The sequence below is a fragment of the Microtus ochrogaster genome, chromosome 4 (assembly GCF_000317375.1).
Source record: "Microtus ochrogaster isolate Prairie Vole_2 chromosome 4, MicOch1.0, whole genome shotgun sequence".
NCBI classification, from domain to species: Eukaryota; Metazoa; Chordata; class Mammalia; order Rodentia; family Cricetidae; genus Microtus; species Microtus ochrogaster.
The window spans coordinates 33,192,528-33,204,358 of NC_022011.1; the positions used below are offsets into that span (position 1 = coordinate 33,192,528).

Here is an 11,831-nt window from a genome sequence, read left to right on the forward strand (position 1 = left end):
TACAAGACACACACACACACACACACACACACACACACACACACAGAGAGAGAGAGAGAGAGAGAGAGAGAGAGAGAGAGAGAGAGAGAGAGAGAACTTGGGGAGAGCAAAGCAAAAAGCAGTGAATTCCTCTCTTGAGAAGGTGCCACTGAGCGTGAGGATGGTACAGTACTGTCTCTCTGAGCTCTGCAGCTCTGTAAGGCAGAGCACAAGGTTACACAGTGGGACTGTGACCAGCTCCCATTCACTTCTGGAACGGGCAGCCTCCCAGGAAGACCTGGGCAGGGTACAGGCTGGAGGGTCTGGGTGAGTTAAGTGTGAACTTCACTGGCTGAGGTCTGACTGCCCGTCATGTCTAGGCACTGTGCTAGGCTCCTATGTGTCACTTCTAGCAGAGCCCTGAACCTGGAAGACAGTCATAATCACACTCTTTTACCACATCAGCATACAAAGGACACTTGCATAAGCTCACATAACAAACAGGTCACAATTGGAGCTAAGACCTCAGGGGAGCCTACCTGGTGTGCACAGCACCTTCAAGACTACAAAGCTCCCACCCTTCCTCCCCAGGTCTGCTTGCCCTCTGAAGGACTTGCAGTGGAGCTGCAGCTCCTGCCTAGAATGTGCAAGGTCCTAGAGTTCCAACCTCAGTACTAAAACACAGAGCAAAACCCAAGCCAAGCTGGGGCAGTGGTGGTGCACACCTCTAATCTCTGCACCCAGGAGGCAGAGGCAGGCAGATCTCTATGAGTTCTAGGCCAGCCTGATCTACAGAGCAAGTTCCAGTACAGCAAGGGCTACACAAAAAACACTGTCTTGGGGGGAAAAAGGCCCAAACTGTGGCAGTGGCAATGGCCACTCTGTCTTGGACTGTTGGTGGAACCACAGGAAGCATCCCACAGTTGCTTCAGACTGACTGTAAGTGCTCCTGGTGACTCCAAGGCCCTCACGATCACTCACCTTCCGTCTTCCCTCCTCCACTAAGGGACTGTCGGGAAGCATCAACTTCAGAAAGTCATCTTTGGATAGAACGTGTTGAGCTTCTGGAACAGAGTCTCCCACCACTGCTGGATGCTGAGTGGCTGCGGACATGATGTCCATCTCGCCATATATCCTGATGGAATAAACCAGAACATAGTTCAGAGGAGTTGTGGCCTACTAGAAGACACCCTTGATGGTCAGATGAAGATCCAGAAAACATCTGTAAAGGCTGAGAGAGAGTCCAGCAGGAGGACCTGAGTTCAGTCTCCCAGAATCCAGATCAGAGGGGGAAAGGCAGGTATGGCAGTGTGCTTGGCACTGGGGCAGCAGAGACAAGTAGATCCAGAGGCTCACTGGGCAGTCTGTCCAGACTAATTAGCAAGTTCCAGACCAGTGACAGTCACTGTCTCAAAAATCACAGTGGGGCTGGGTGGTAGTAGCACATATCTTTAATCCCAGCATTTGGGAGGCAGAGGCAGGTGGATCTCTGCGAGAGTTCAAGGCCAGCCTGGGCTATAGGGCTAGTTCTGGGACAGCCAGGACTGTTCTACAGAGAAATCACCTTGACAAACAAATAAACAATCACAGAGTCAGAGCCACATTGGGCCAAGGTTATTGGTACGTGTACACACACACACACACACACACACACACACACACACACACACACACACACTTTCTCTCCCTGGAAGCCCACAGTTCTCAGTTCTGGAAATTCACTGTGTGTGCACACGTGTATACGCCTTCCCTACACCACCCCGCTTCTGTGAAATGAGCTCAAAAATAGTTAAGATTTTTGAATAATTCACAGACAACTCAGATCCCCAAAACCCGGGATGAAAACACTGTCAACTTTAGAAGAAGGCTGCACGTCCCTCCTAAACTGTGTCGGAAAGTAGCTCCCATAATCATCAGAGACATTAGGCACTTCAGCGACATGCAGCTCCCTGGGGCTGGGCAGGAGGACCCCACGGCTGCCAGGGAAGAGAGAAGGCTGCCCCAGGTGGCCTCGGGTTTAAGATAAATTGGCTGAGGCATGAGCCAAGCAGGTTTCATTACTGGTGACTTCACAACGCTGTTTGGATAAATAAAGCCACTGTCTCCCTTAATTACAAGGATATGAAAATGGATGTATAAGCCACAAAAGCCTGCCATGTTGAATTACTGTGCCCAGGTCCTTTCCCGGAGAGACTGGGGAGTTACTCTGGCAAGGTTTGTGGTCAAAACATGATCTGAGCAGCCAGACACTCCAGGGGACCCAGGATAATCAGGCTGGATGATCTGTGCTACACAACTGTGAACATGAGGCTCAGGGACTGGCTGCCCGCAGTGGAGGGTTACAGAGGGTGACCCCGAGTCACTGCGGCACTCCTGTGTCTGCTTCAGTGAAATGCTACCTCATCACAGAGTGACGGCTCACAGGGGAGTGAAAATAGGAAACACCAGGGCCTGTCCACAGTGACTAGGCCTGACGGGAAACTCTCTATGGCTTTCTGCTTATCCCTCTCTACCTTAAAGTCCAGGTGATGCTGACTGTGTGAGCAGACAGCTGGGACAGTGGCTCTCCAGACCTTCCAGACATGACTGGAGAAAGGACAGGCTTGTGTTAGATAGGGCATGAGAAGGGGGCCACCAGAACTCCAAAACATTGGGGACTTTTGTAGATGAGTCTTCTAGGGAGAGAGCCACACATGGCTTTTAGGAATGGCATGTACAAGAAGTACTTGACATCAGGGCTGGGAAGTGCTCTAGATCATCAGGCCCTGTTTGATTTAGGGGAGACAGAAAAACCTCTCGGTTTCATCAACAGCCACAGTGTGGACGAAGCCAAACCACGATCGTGCAGCTTACAGGGGCGCTTCTAGCTCCCGTGGGGTAAGAATCACCAGCACTCTCTGCTAAACTAATTCTGGGGAAATGTCTTCAGTGATGTGCTGGAAATATGTCCCCAGGTTTATTCTGTGCTGGTCACTGTGACTAACAGGGACCCCGGATGACCCCGAGCCTGAATGTACAGACATACACGCATGAGGAAGTACACAGAGAGTGCAGAGAAGAGCCCGCCATGGGTGGAGCTGGCCGTGCTCAGAGGCTCCGAAGGCTGACTGGTAGGAAGCAGGGATACTCAGAGGTACCAGGCACAACTGTTCCTCCACTTACGCTATTTGAAAATACAGGATACTGTGGGCAAACCATCACAGAAGGCTCTATTGCACAATTTTAAAGGAATTGGCGATCTTTCTTCTTCCTTCCTTCCCTTTCTTTCTGGTGGTGTATGCATGTCTATGCTTTTGTGTGTGTAAAGGTTTAGGTTAGAGGTTGAAATTGAGATGTCTTTTTCTGTAGCTCCTGATAGTGATATTTCATTTGCATTTTAATAAATAGTTCTTGCCTGAAGTTCAGAGAGTAAGACAGTCACACTGGTTAGTCATACAGAGTAGGCAGTGGTGGCAGACACCTTTAATCCCAGTAGCCACACTAGTTTGCCATAGAAGCCGGGCAGTAGTGGTGCACACTTTTTATCCCAGCTCTAGAGAGGAATATAAGACAGGAGGAGGCAGCTCTCACACACAATCTCATTCTGAGATTCCTGGAGGCAGGATCGCCATTTCAGATGGAGGTAGTGGTAAGAGCCAGTGGCTGGCTGTTTTGCTTTTCTGACCTTCAGGTTGAACCCCAATTTCTGTCTCTGGGTTTTTATTAATCGTGCTACAACTCCCCATCTTAGTTTTGAGACAGGGTCTCTTGCTGGACCTGAAGCTCACTGTTTTGGCTAGGCTGGCTGGCCAGGGACCCCTGGGTAACACCTGTTTGCACCTGGGGTTCCAGGTGCTATCAACCACCATTTACCATTTACATAGGGGTACTGCCAGTGCTGAATTCACAGAGGTGCTAGCCTCCTGGCTGTCTGGCAGCTTCCTGAATGGCTCTTCCAGTAACTTGGTAGGTGGTACCCTGACAGGACTCAAAAGCCAGCCTTGCAGTCCTGAATGGATATCTTTCCTTAGAACCTACTGGACTGTCTTCAACAGTTATGGCTGACGAGTGAACACACGTGTGGGCTAGAGTCCTACACTGACACAATACCTGACATGTCTACTCTGGGCTCAAGTCCTAGGAAGTGGGGGCAGAATGAATGACTTCCACAGGCCTTCCAATAACACAGGCCTGAGCATACCCATGGGAGAATGCCACTTGTCCCACACCATGGATCAGGACGACTTCTGAGGTGAGGGGCTGCAGCAGGGACACGCTGGGCCCCATTCAGCACGTGTGGAGTTGTACCCTACCCTCAACACTCCTACATCACCCCTTCCCCTTGATGTCAGTGTGGCCCACTCATAAGCCCACACAGAGCCTGGGCCCCACCCACCGGGGTTCCAACAGTGCTTTCTGGAATTTACAAAAGGCTTGAGATGCGGTTCATGAAGTACCCAGCAGACAGAACACCCATGCATGGCAGAACACCCATTTGTCTCCATAAGATTAGCAGTCACGTGAAAGACACAGGACAAAGGGCCTTCTTAAACATTTTGCAAGAAATTGACATGATTCTCTATATTCGAGATTCCGGGGACAATTTCAGCACTAACACAAGGGTCACCTTAGGAACTAGAAATGGGATAGCTGGGTTCACTACGGGTCATTTTACCAGTCACCAGGGCTAGTTCACAAACATCTCTTAATTCTGAAGTGCATCCTTTAAGAGTCCCTGCGCCCTCCCATAAACCGTGCATTCACGGCACACCCAGCCCACACCTACACCATGGCAAACTCACACAGCGGAGCACAGGATTCAGACCTTAGGACACACAGTTTCTTAGGCTTCTTGGTTCATCCAAACCTTCAGTTTTTCCTGCTTTCACACACAGAGACTATCCCCCCACCTGCCTATCAAAGCTCAAGAATCCTACAAAACAATCAGGTAAAGTGCTTTCACTTGTGTGTTCTCTGACTGTGGAATTCATGCTGCCCTTGGCCTTGAGATACCATAGAGTCTGTGCCTACACCACTGCCAGCTGTTACCATGACTCCACTGCAGACAGATTTTTGGATATGGAATCAAAGACAGCAGAGTTTTACTTTTTTTTTTTAACTTATAAAAGTCAAGGGCTGGAGAGACGGCTCATCAGGCAGAGGGCTTGCCGTCTCAACGTGCAAGCCAGACGATCTGAGTTCAATCCCAGAAGCCCTTATGGTGGATGGAGAGAACCAACTCTACAGAGCTGTCCTCTGACCTCTACACTCATGCTATGGCACCACTCCACATCATCATCACTGCAGTAATAATAAAACCAAGACTTTAGAGAGAGAAACATGGATGACAACACTTACAGAGCCTAAAACAGAAGCCGGGAGACGGAGAAGGCTCAGTGGGTAAATGCTTGCCTTGTAGGCACAGGGACTTGAACTCCATCCCCAGCACGAGGTGTCGGGGGGGGGGGGGGAGAGCTGAACATGGTGATCTGAACTTGGAATCCCACTGCTGGGGAAGTGGAGACAGGAGGATTGCTGGGTGCTAGGCCTCAAGGGCTGGCCAGCCTCCACCTACTTGGTAAGCTCCAGGCCAATGAGAGGCCCTACTGTTCGTTTGTATATATTTTTTTTAAAAACCTCTTTTAATTCTTTACTCTTTTAGGGGCCCACCACCCAGCTCCCAAATAAATCATACAGAGTCAATGCCGACGCGAGCTTGGTTTGTTTCTAGCCAGCTTTTCTTATCTTATCCCAGTCACCTTTGCCTCTGGGCCTTTTCCTTTCCTTACTTTCACTCTGCTCTCTGGCTGGCGGCTGGCCAGTGTCCTCCTCTCCCCCTTTCCTGCTCCTTCCTCTCTCTTGCAGCATAAACAAAAGTAACACCTTAAAATAATTTTCTACAACACCCTATCTCAAAGAAGGTAGACAGAGCCTGAAGAACATCCCAGACGCTGTCCTCTGGGTTCCGCCTGACTGTACAAACTCGCACACGCTTAGGCTGTGCTGGCTAGCTTTGTGTCAACCTGACACAAGCTACAGTTATCTAAGAAGAGGGAGCCTCGACTGAGAAAATGTCTCCACAAGATCAGGATATAGGCAAGCCTGCAGGCCATTTTCTTAATTAGTGACGGAGACGGGGAGGGCCCAGTCCACTGTGGATGGTGCCAACCTTGGGCTGGTGGTACTGGGTTCTATACGAAAGCAGGCTGAGGAAGCCATGAGAGTCAGTAAGCAGCGCTCTTCCATGGCCTCTATATCAGCTGCTTGAGTTCCTGTTCCAACTTCCTTCAGTGACAGACTGCAGCACGGAAGTGTAAGCCAAATAAACCCTTTCGTCCCCAATTTGCTTTTGGTCATGGTGTTTTATCAGCAACAGTAACCTTAACTAGGACACGCGCGCACACACACACGTGTGCACACACACACGCGTGCACACACACGTACGCACACACACACATGCACACACACAATGAGTTTGAAACAAACATTTCTTGGCTGCCCGTTTCTAGAAAAAGCACTTCCAATGGGAGGAAAGGAGAAAGTGAACATGGCTGCCCACGTAACAGGAAGCCACTTACCTAGGGCAATCAGTCACTTCGGGTTCTTCAGGAGGTGGGCTGCCTTCTGACTTTTTCCAGCCAATGACATATTTATTCGCTGCCCCTTGTCTATGGTAAGGCTTCACCACAGCCCCGGGCACCTGCTGACCACCACCGTGAGAAACGATGTAGACCTTGGAGCTGTCCAGAGACCCAGTGCTTTTGGAACAGTGGGCAGAGGGGCTTCCTGAATGGTGAGAGCCACTGTGGAGAAAGGCAAAGGCGGTAACACTGTCACACACAGCAGTGATGTGGTCAGAGCTGGCCACTGGGCTGGGAGGGCAGGGTGACCTCTCGCCACAGCTTGCTGGGTGGAAGCCCCCTGTACAGCGGCTCCCACGGTCACATGTGGGCTCTCTTGTAGCAAAATCAATGAGACACACAGCTGGAGGGAACTGAGCTCCCTCACCAGGCAGGCAGGTGGCAGGGCCACTCGGCGCCTGAAATTCCACCTCAGCTACCCAGGCCTCAGTCTCACTGCAGGTAGAAAACCCAAGGTGGCTAAGGGGCTTCAGCCCAACTCCTCATGGATTCTTTAATCCGCTAACCTATCAAATTATAGATGAGGAATTTGAGAGTCCCCTCGAGCACCTCTTCTCTATGAGAGGAGTAAGCACTGAAGGCAGTGCCCCAGGAAACCCCATTGCTGCCATACGGACTCCACGAGTCCCCGGGAGCATCCTGACTCCTGACACCAGGTTTCTTACAAGTGTCCTGAGCTTCGAAAAGATGCTACAGGGCAGCAAGACCCCAGCAAAGCTTTTACAGGATGGTCGCCTTTTATCTGACCCTGAGAAGACGGTGGAAATCATCTCGGAAGTCGAGCTCACCTGATCCCTGAATACAATGTTACCCAGCACTGAACTTACTTCACTAAACAAAATTGGTAAAAAAAATAAAATAAAAATAAAATTAAAAAATAAAAAAAACCCAGCAAGACTGTCTGCTTGGCCCACAACCTCCTTACCCTCTGTTCCCTCTACCCTGTCTTGTTGACTAGATCTGGGATCCTGGGGTGACTGCTGTGTCTGAGGGCATGACAAGGACCCACTCTGAATGTGGCATCACCATCCCACAGACCGGGTCCTGGACTCAATACAAAGGAGCGAGCTGAGAACCAGCATTTATCCACGTCCCGACTGCAGAAGCCATGTGACAGCTGCCCTGCTCTCCTGTCACAATGCCCTCCCACCAGGATGGACAGCATCCCCCAAGCCATGAGCCAAAATGAACGCCTTTCCTTATGCTGCCTTTGCCATGGATTTTATCATAGCAGTGAGTGAGAAGCTAGCTGGGACAGGGGCTTCCCAGGGAGGCCTGCTTCTGAATACACTAGAAAGAGCCTTCTCGCCCAGGAACATCAAGGAGCAAGGCCCGTGGGTGGCAATCAGTGAGGAAAATACTCACGGTGTGAAGGCGCCACATGGGGGCTAAAGATAGGGATTCTAGTATCGGGCAATGTCACTTGGCCAAGCAGAACCTCAACAGTTCAAGACATTTCAGTTACACGAGGGGAAATGACATAACCAGTTAAATGAACCAAGGAGAGTGTAGTTACCCCACTGGTTGTATACCCAGCATTCATGGCCGCCACTGTCCTTTAGTAATGTCCAAGGGAGGGCAGGGGAAAGTTCTAGGGAAAACTCTGTGACCACTGCTCAGGAGGCCTGTCTCGGGGCTTGCAGGCACCACTTCCTGGAGACATGCCTAGTAATCCTGGGTCCTAGAAGACTGTCCCATTATGGTTTGTCCAGCCCTGCTCTGTGGCTGGGAGCTCTGAGAAGCCAGGGAGTGGCCCAGAGCCCAGTGCAAGTATCAGTGGAAGCCACGCTCACTGATTAAATCCCACCCACAGATACAGTAACACACGTCTCTTCTCAGAATCTTTGAAGAGAAGGCGGAAATGTGAAATTATCAGTTTTTAAACTAAAATATAGATGTCTGTCAAGTAGGAATACAAATCTACACACAGGCATGTATCATCCATCTATCCTTAGAACACAATTCCCTGATATTTAGCTTCCCCCTCACCCCAACACTGACGGGTTGGTTGAATTCACTAGCGCCTAGAGCTATCTCATAAACAAATCAATTAATTTTGAGACAGGATCTCACTAAAATGTTCAAGATCACCTTTAACTGATTATATATATATGTCCCAGGCTAGCCTTGACTAACTTGTGCTGTGATTATAGGCCCCTATCACCAGGGATTATAGGCCCCCACCATCAGGGATTATAGGCCTGCACCTATAGCTGACTGGGTGCTAACTCTTCATTTAAAAATCCCAATTGGGGCCAGGTGGTGGTGGTGCACGCCTTTAATCCCAGCACTCGGGAGGCAGAGGCAGGCGGATCTCTGTGAGTTTGAGGCCAGCCTGGTCTACAAGAGCTAGTGCCAGGACAGGCTCCAAAGCTACAGAGAAACCCTGTCTCAAAAAACAAAAAAAAAAAAACAAAACAAAAACAAAAAACAAAACAACAACAACAAAAAATCCCAATTGGGGGCTAGGAAGATGGCTCAGCATTTAAGCATGTTCACTGCACTTCCAGAAGATCTGAGTTTGGTTCCCAGAGCTCACACTGGATGGTTTATCAACAGTCTATCTCCAGCTCAAGAGGCTCCAACCCCCTTTCCTGGCCTCTGAGGGCACTATACTACACACACAACCACACACAGAGCCAAATCCCAAATTTTGGCTGTACATAAGTGGCCACACCAGAAACCTCAAGTCTGGCCGGCCATCAGGCTTCAGGGGCACGGATGGTCTGATGGTGTTCACAGCTTACGGGGCGGGGGGTCCCAGCTGAGGCCTGATGAGGTGTCTACTACTGTGCCTTCCCTCTTCCAAGGGTCCCCAACTGTCTTTTGACAGACACAGTAAGACGATGCTGTCCTCTATAAAAGAGGTTCAGAGTTAACCTGGGATGCAGGTGGCCTGTAGGGTGGACATGGCTGGTAGACACTGAAAATTACCCAGCTTGCAGTTCTTTATCAGAAGACATCAGTGTCACAGGCTGAGCCAGGAGAGAGAAGTGGCAATCCCTCACATTGAAAGGGAGAGTAAAATCACGGGGACAGACTAAACACGCACACCTCCACTACAGAGCTTTGGAGGCAGAACCTCCCTGTGAGGTCAGACAGTTGGGTAGCCAGCAGTACCCAGCCTCCGGCCCCGCCTTTACAGCTCCAGGCAGGAGCAGGTGCAGCGTGGCCCATGATGGCTCACCTGGAATGAGACGAGATCTCACTGAGGTCACCCATGCTGCCCTCTGCAGCACTGGTGGAGATGGCGGAGGCATAGCCATGCAGGGTATACATCTTGGCAGGTTCATCGTCAGCTCCTGAGACATCAGCAGCGTCAGCCCACTGTTCGGCCCGGCTGTGGATCAGAGACCTGCTACCTGTCAGGTGCACGGGGCCAAGGATGGTGGCCGGCATGCATGGAGTGGTGTCGATGCCACTGTCAGTGGAAGCGCCTTTGATGTAGGTCAATCCCAGCAGCTCGGGGTCCATTAGGTCCCCTGACCCGAAATGCTTGTCGTCGCTGTTGCTGGACGTGTTACTGGAGAGAGTGTTGCTGCTGGAGTGGCTGGAGCAGCTCTTATCCCCGATCTGGAGAAGAGGTGGACAGAAGATGGCCTTTGGGTAACCCCATGCCCTCCCCAAACACTAGACTATAGCTGGGACTGAGTGCTCCTGGTACTGCCAACAGAAACATGGCTTTTCTCCACAATAGCCTTGTCATTTTAGAGTGTGTGTGTGTGTGTGTGTGTATGTGTGTGAAGGTAACAGTGGTCAGCCTCCTCCTGTTTCTCAGGATGCCAGTCTCTGGCTTTCACTTGTAACCTGCCGACTCAGCTGACTGAGATGCCCGGGGATCTGCCTGTGCCTGCCTCTCCAGTGCTGGCACTGCCAGGGCGCATCACCACACCTGGTTGGAAACAGGTGCTAAGGACCAAACTAAGGTTCTCACGTTCACACTGCAGACACTCTGCCCACTAGGCCACCTTTCTAGGCCACCAGCCTGGCCTCCTGCATAGGCCCTGCCTCCCGACCCCTCCCCCATAACTGTCATGAGCTCAGCATCCTTTCTTTGGTCAATCACAGGTGTGTAACACACGAAAATAGGTCACACGGCACTGAGAAGTATTATATAGACTGGGAAGGATGTAAAAACTAGGTAGAGAAGGAGATCACATTTACAGTCAATTTACAGTCATTTACAGCCAATACGGCATTTCCTCTTAAAGTTCCAATGCCAGCTCAGGTTTGGGGAAGGAGATTTGGGTTTGAGTCATGATGGTAAAACATCTGGTTAGTCCCTGGAAACTTTCTGAGCTTACAGTGCCACATGGTTTCTGCTCAGAGAAGCGCTCTGAAGCCGTGATGTGCCCTGAAAACAAGCAAGTGGGCTTTGGGGGGCTAAAGCCAAATGAGGGAGGTTCCAGAACACACCTGTTTGAAAAACACCCAATGCTTCCAGTCCTTGAAAGACTAGCGACAAACACAACAGGAGAGATCTCCTCTGTCCACTGTGTTCAGACCAGCTGCTGTCACAATCTGAGAACCAGCAGGGGCAGGGCTTTGGAGCCAGGACAATGGACCCTACCTGGGCATTTCCACAGAGTCTGGCCATCTCTCTTTTCCCTCCATCCTACTGAGCCCTCAGGTTTGACCCTGTCCCCTCTGACAGAAGCACTGCAGGAACTGCAGGGTGGGTGTGAGCAGACTGGGAAGTGACTCAGTGCAGGGGTTAAGGGGACTATAACGTTCGCTGCTGACAAAGGGAGGGGAGAGCGCTACCCTGAAGTCTGCACATTCCTTTCACCTGCACATTGTCAAAAGGTAGAAAGGCCGCTCCTCTGCACTGGGTCTCACAGAAAGCTGTTGCCAAGTCAGTCTCCTGTGGGATTTGCCTTGTGGAGGCTACGGAAGTCCATGGGTGGGCAGAGAGGTGGGGTGGACTGGGGCCACCGAGTACAGTCAGCAGGCAGCCACAGTCACCGGGCACCTCAGTGACGTCAGCAGAAGGACCCGTCTCCATTTCTATGACTGCACTATCCCATTAAGCGGGTAAATGGTTAACTAACTACACCTGGGGACAGGAGCTCAACACTATCCCCTGGGACATGGAAGCTCGGAGGGTGTATGCACATGTTGGCTTTTCCAGTAATCTGCTGTACATCCTTTCTGTGAGTTCCTTCACAAGATGGGGAAGCGAAGATATTCTCGTTTTCTCTCACATTAAGTATCCCGTTTGGTAAATGAGGC

At 50.7% G+C, this 11,831-nt stretch overlaps 1 protein-coding gene across 4 annotated transcripts in view; it reads right to left on the reverse strand.

Annotated features, from left to right (window-relative positions):
* Sipa1l2 (signal induced proliferation associated 1 like 2) overlaps positions 1–11,831 on the reverse strand; it is a 161,920-nt gene that overhangs the window by 24,533 nt on the left and 125,556 nt on the right. For all 4 annotated transcript variants that reach the window (XM_026778473.1, XM_026778472.1, XM_013346004.2 and 1 more), the window contains exons 15-17: positions 9,787–10,172; positions 6,537–6,761; positions 961–1,114 (exon numbers count right to left, since the gene is read on the reverse strand). In XM_026778473.1, the coding sequence (XP_026634274.1) occupies positions 961–1,114; positions 6,537–6,761; positions 9,787–10,172 (765 nt within the window). The remainder of the gene's footprint in view (positions 1–960; positions 1,115–6,536; positions 6,762–9,786; positions 10,173–11,831) is intronic.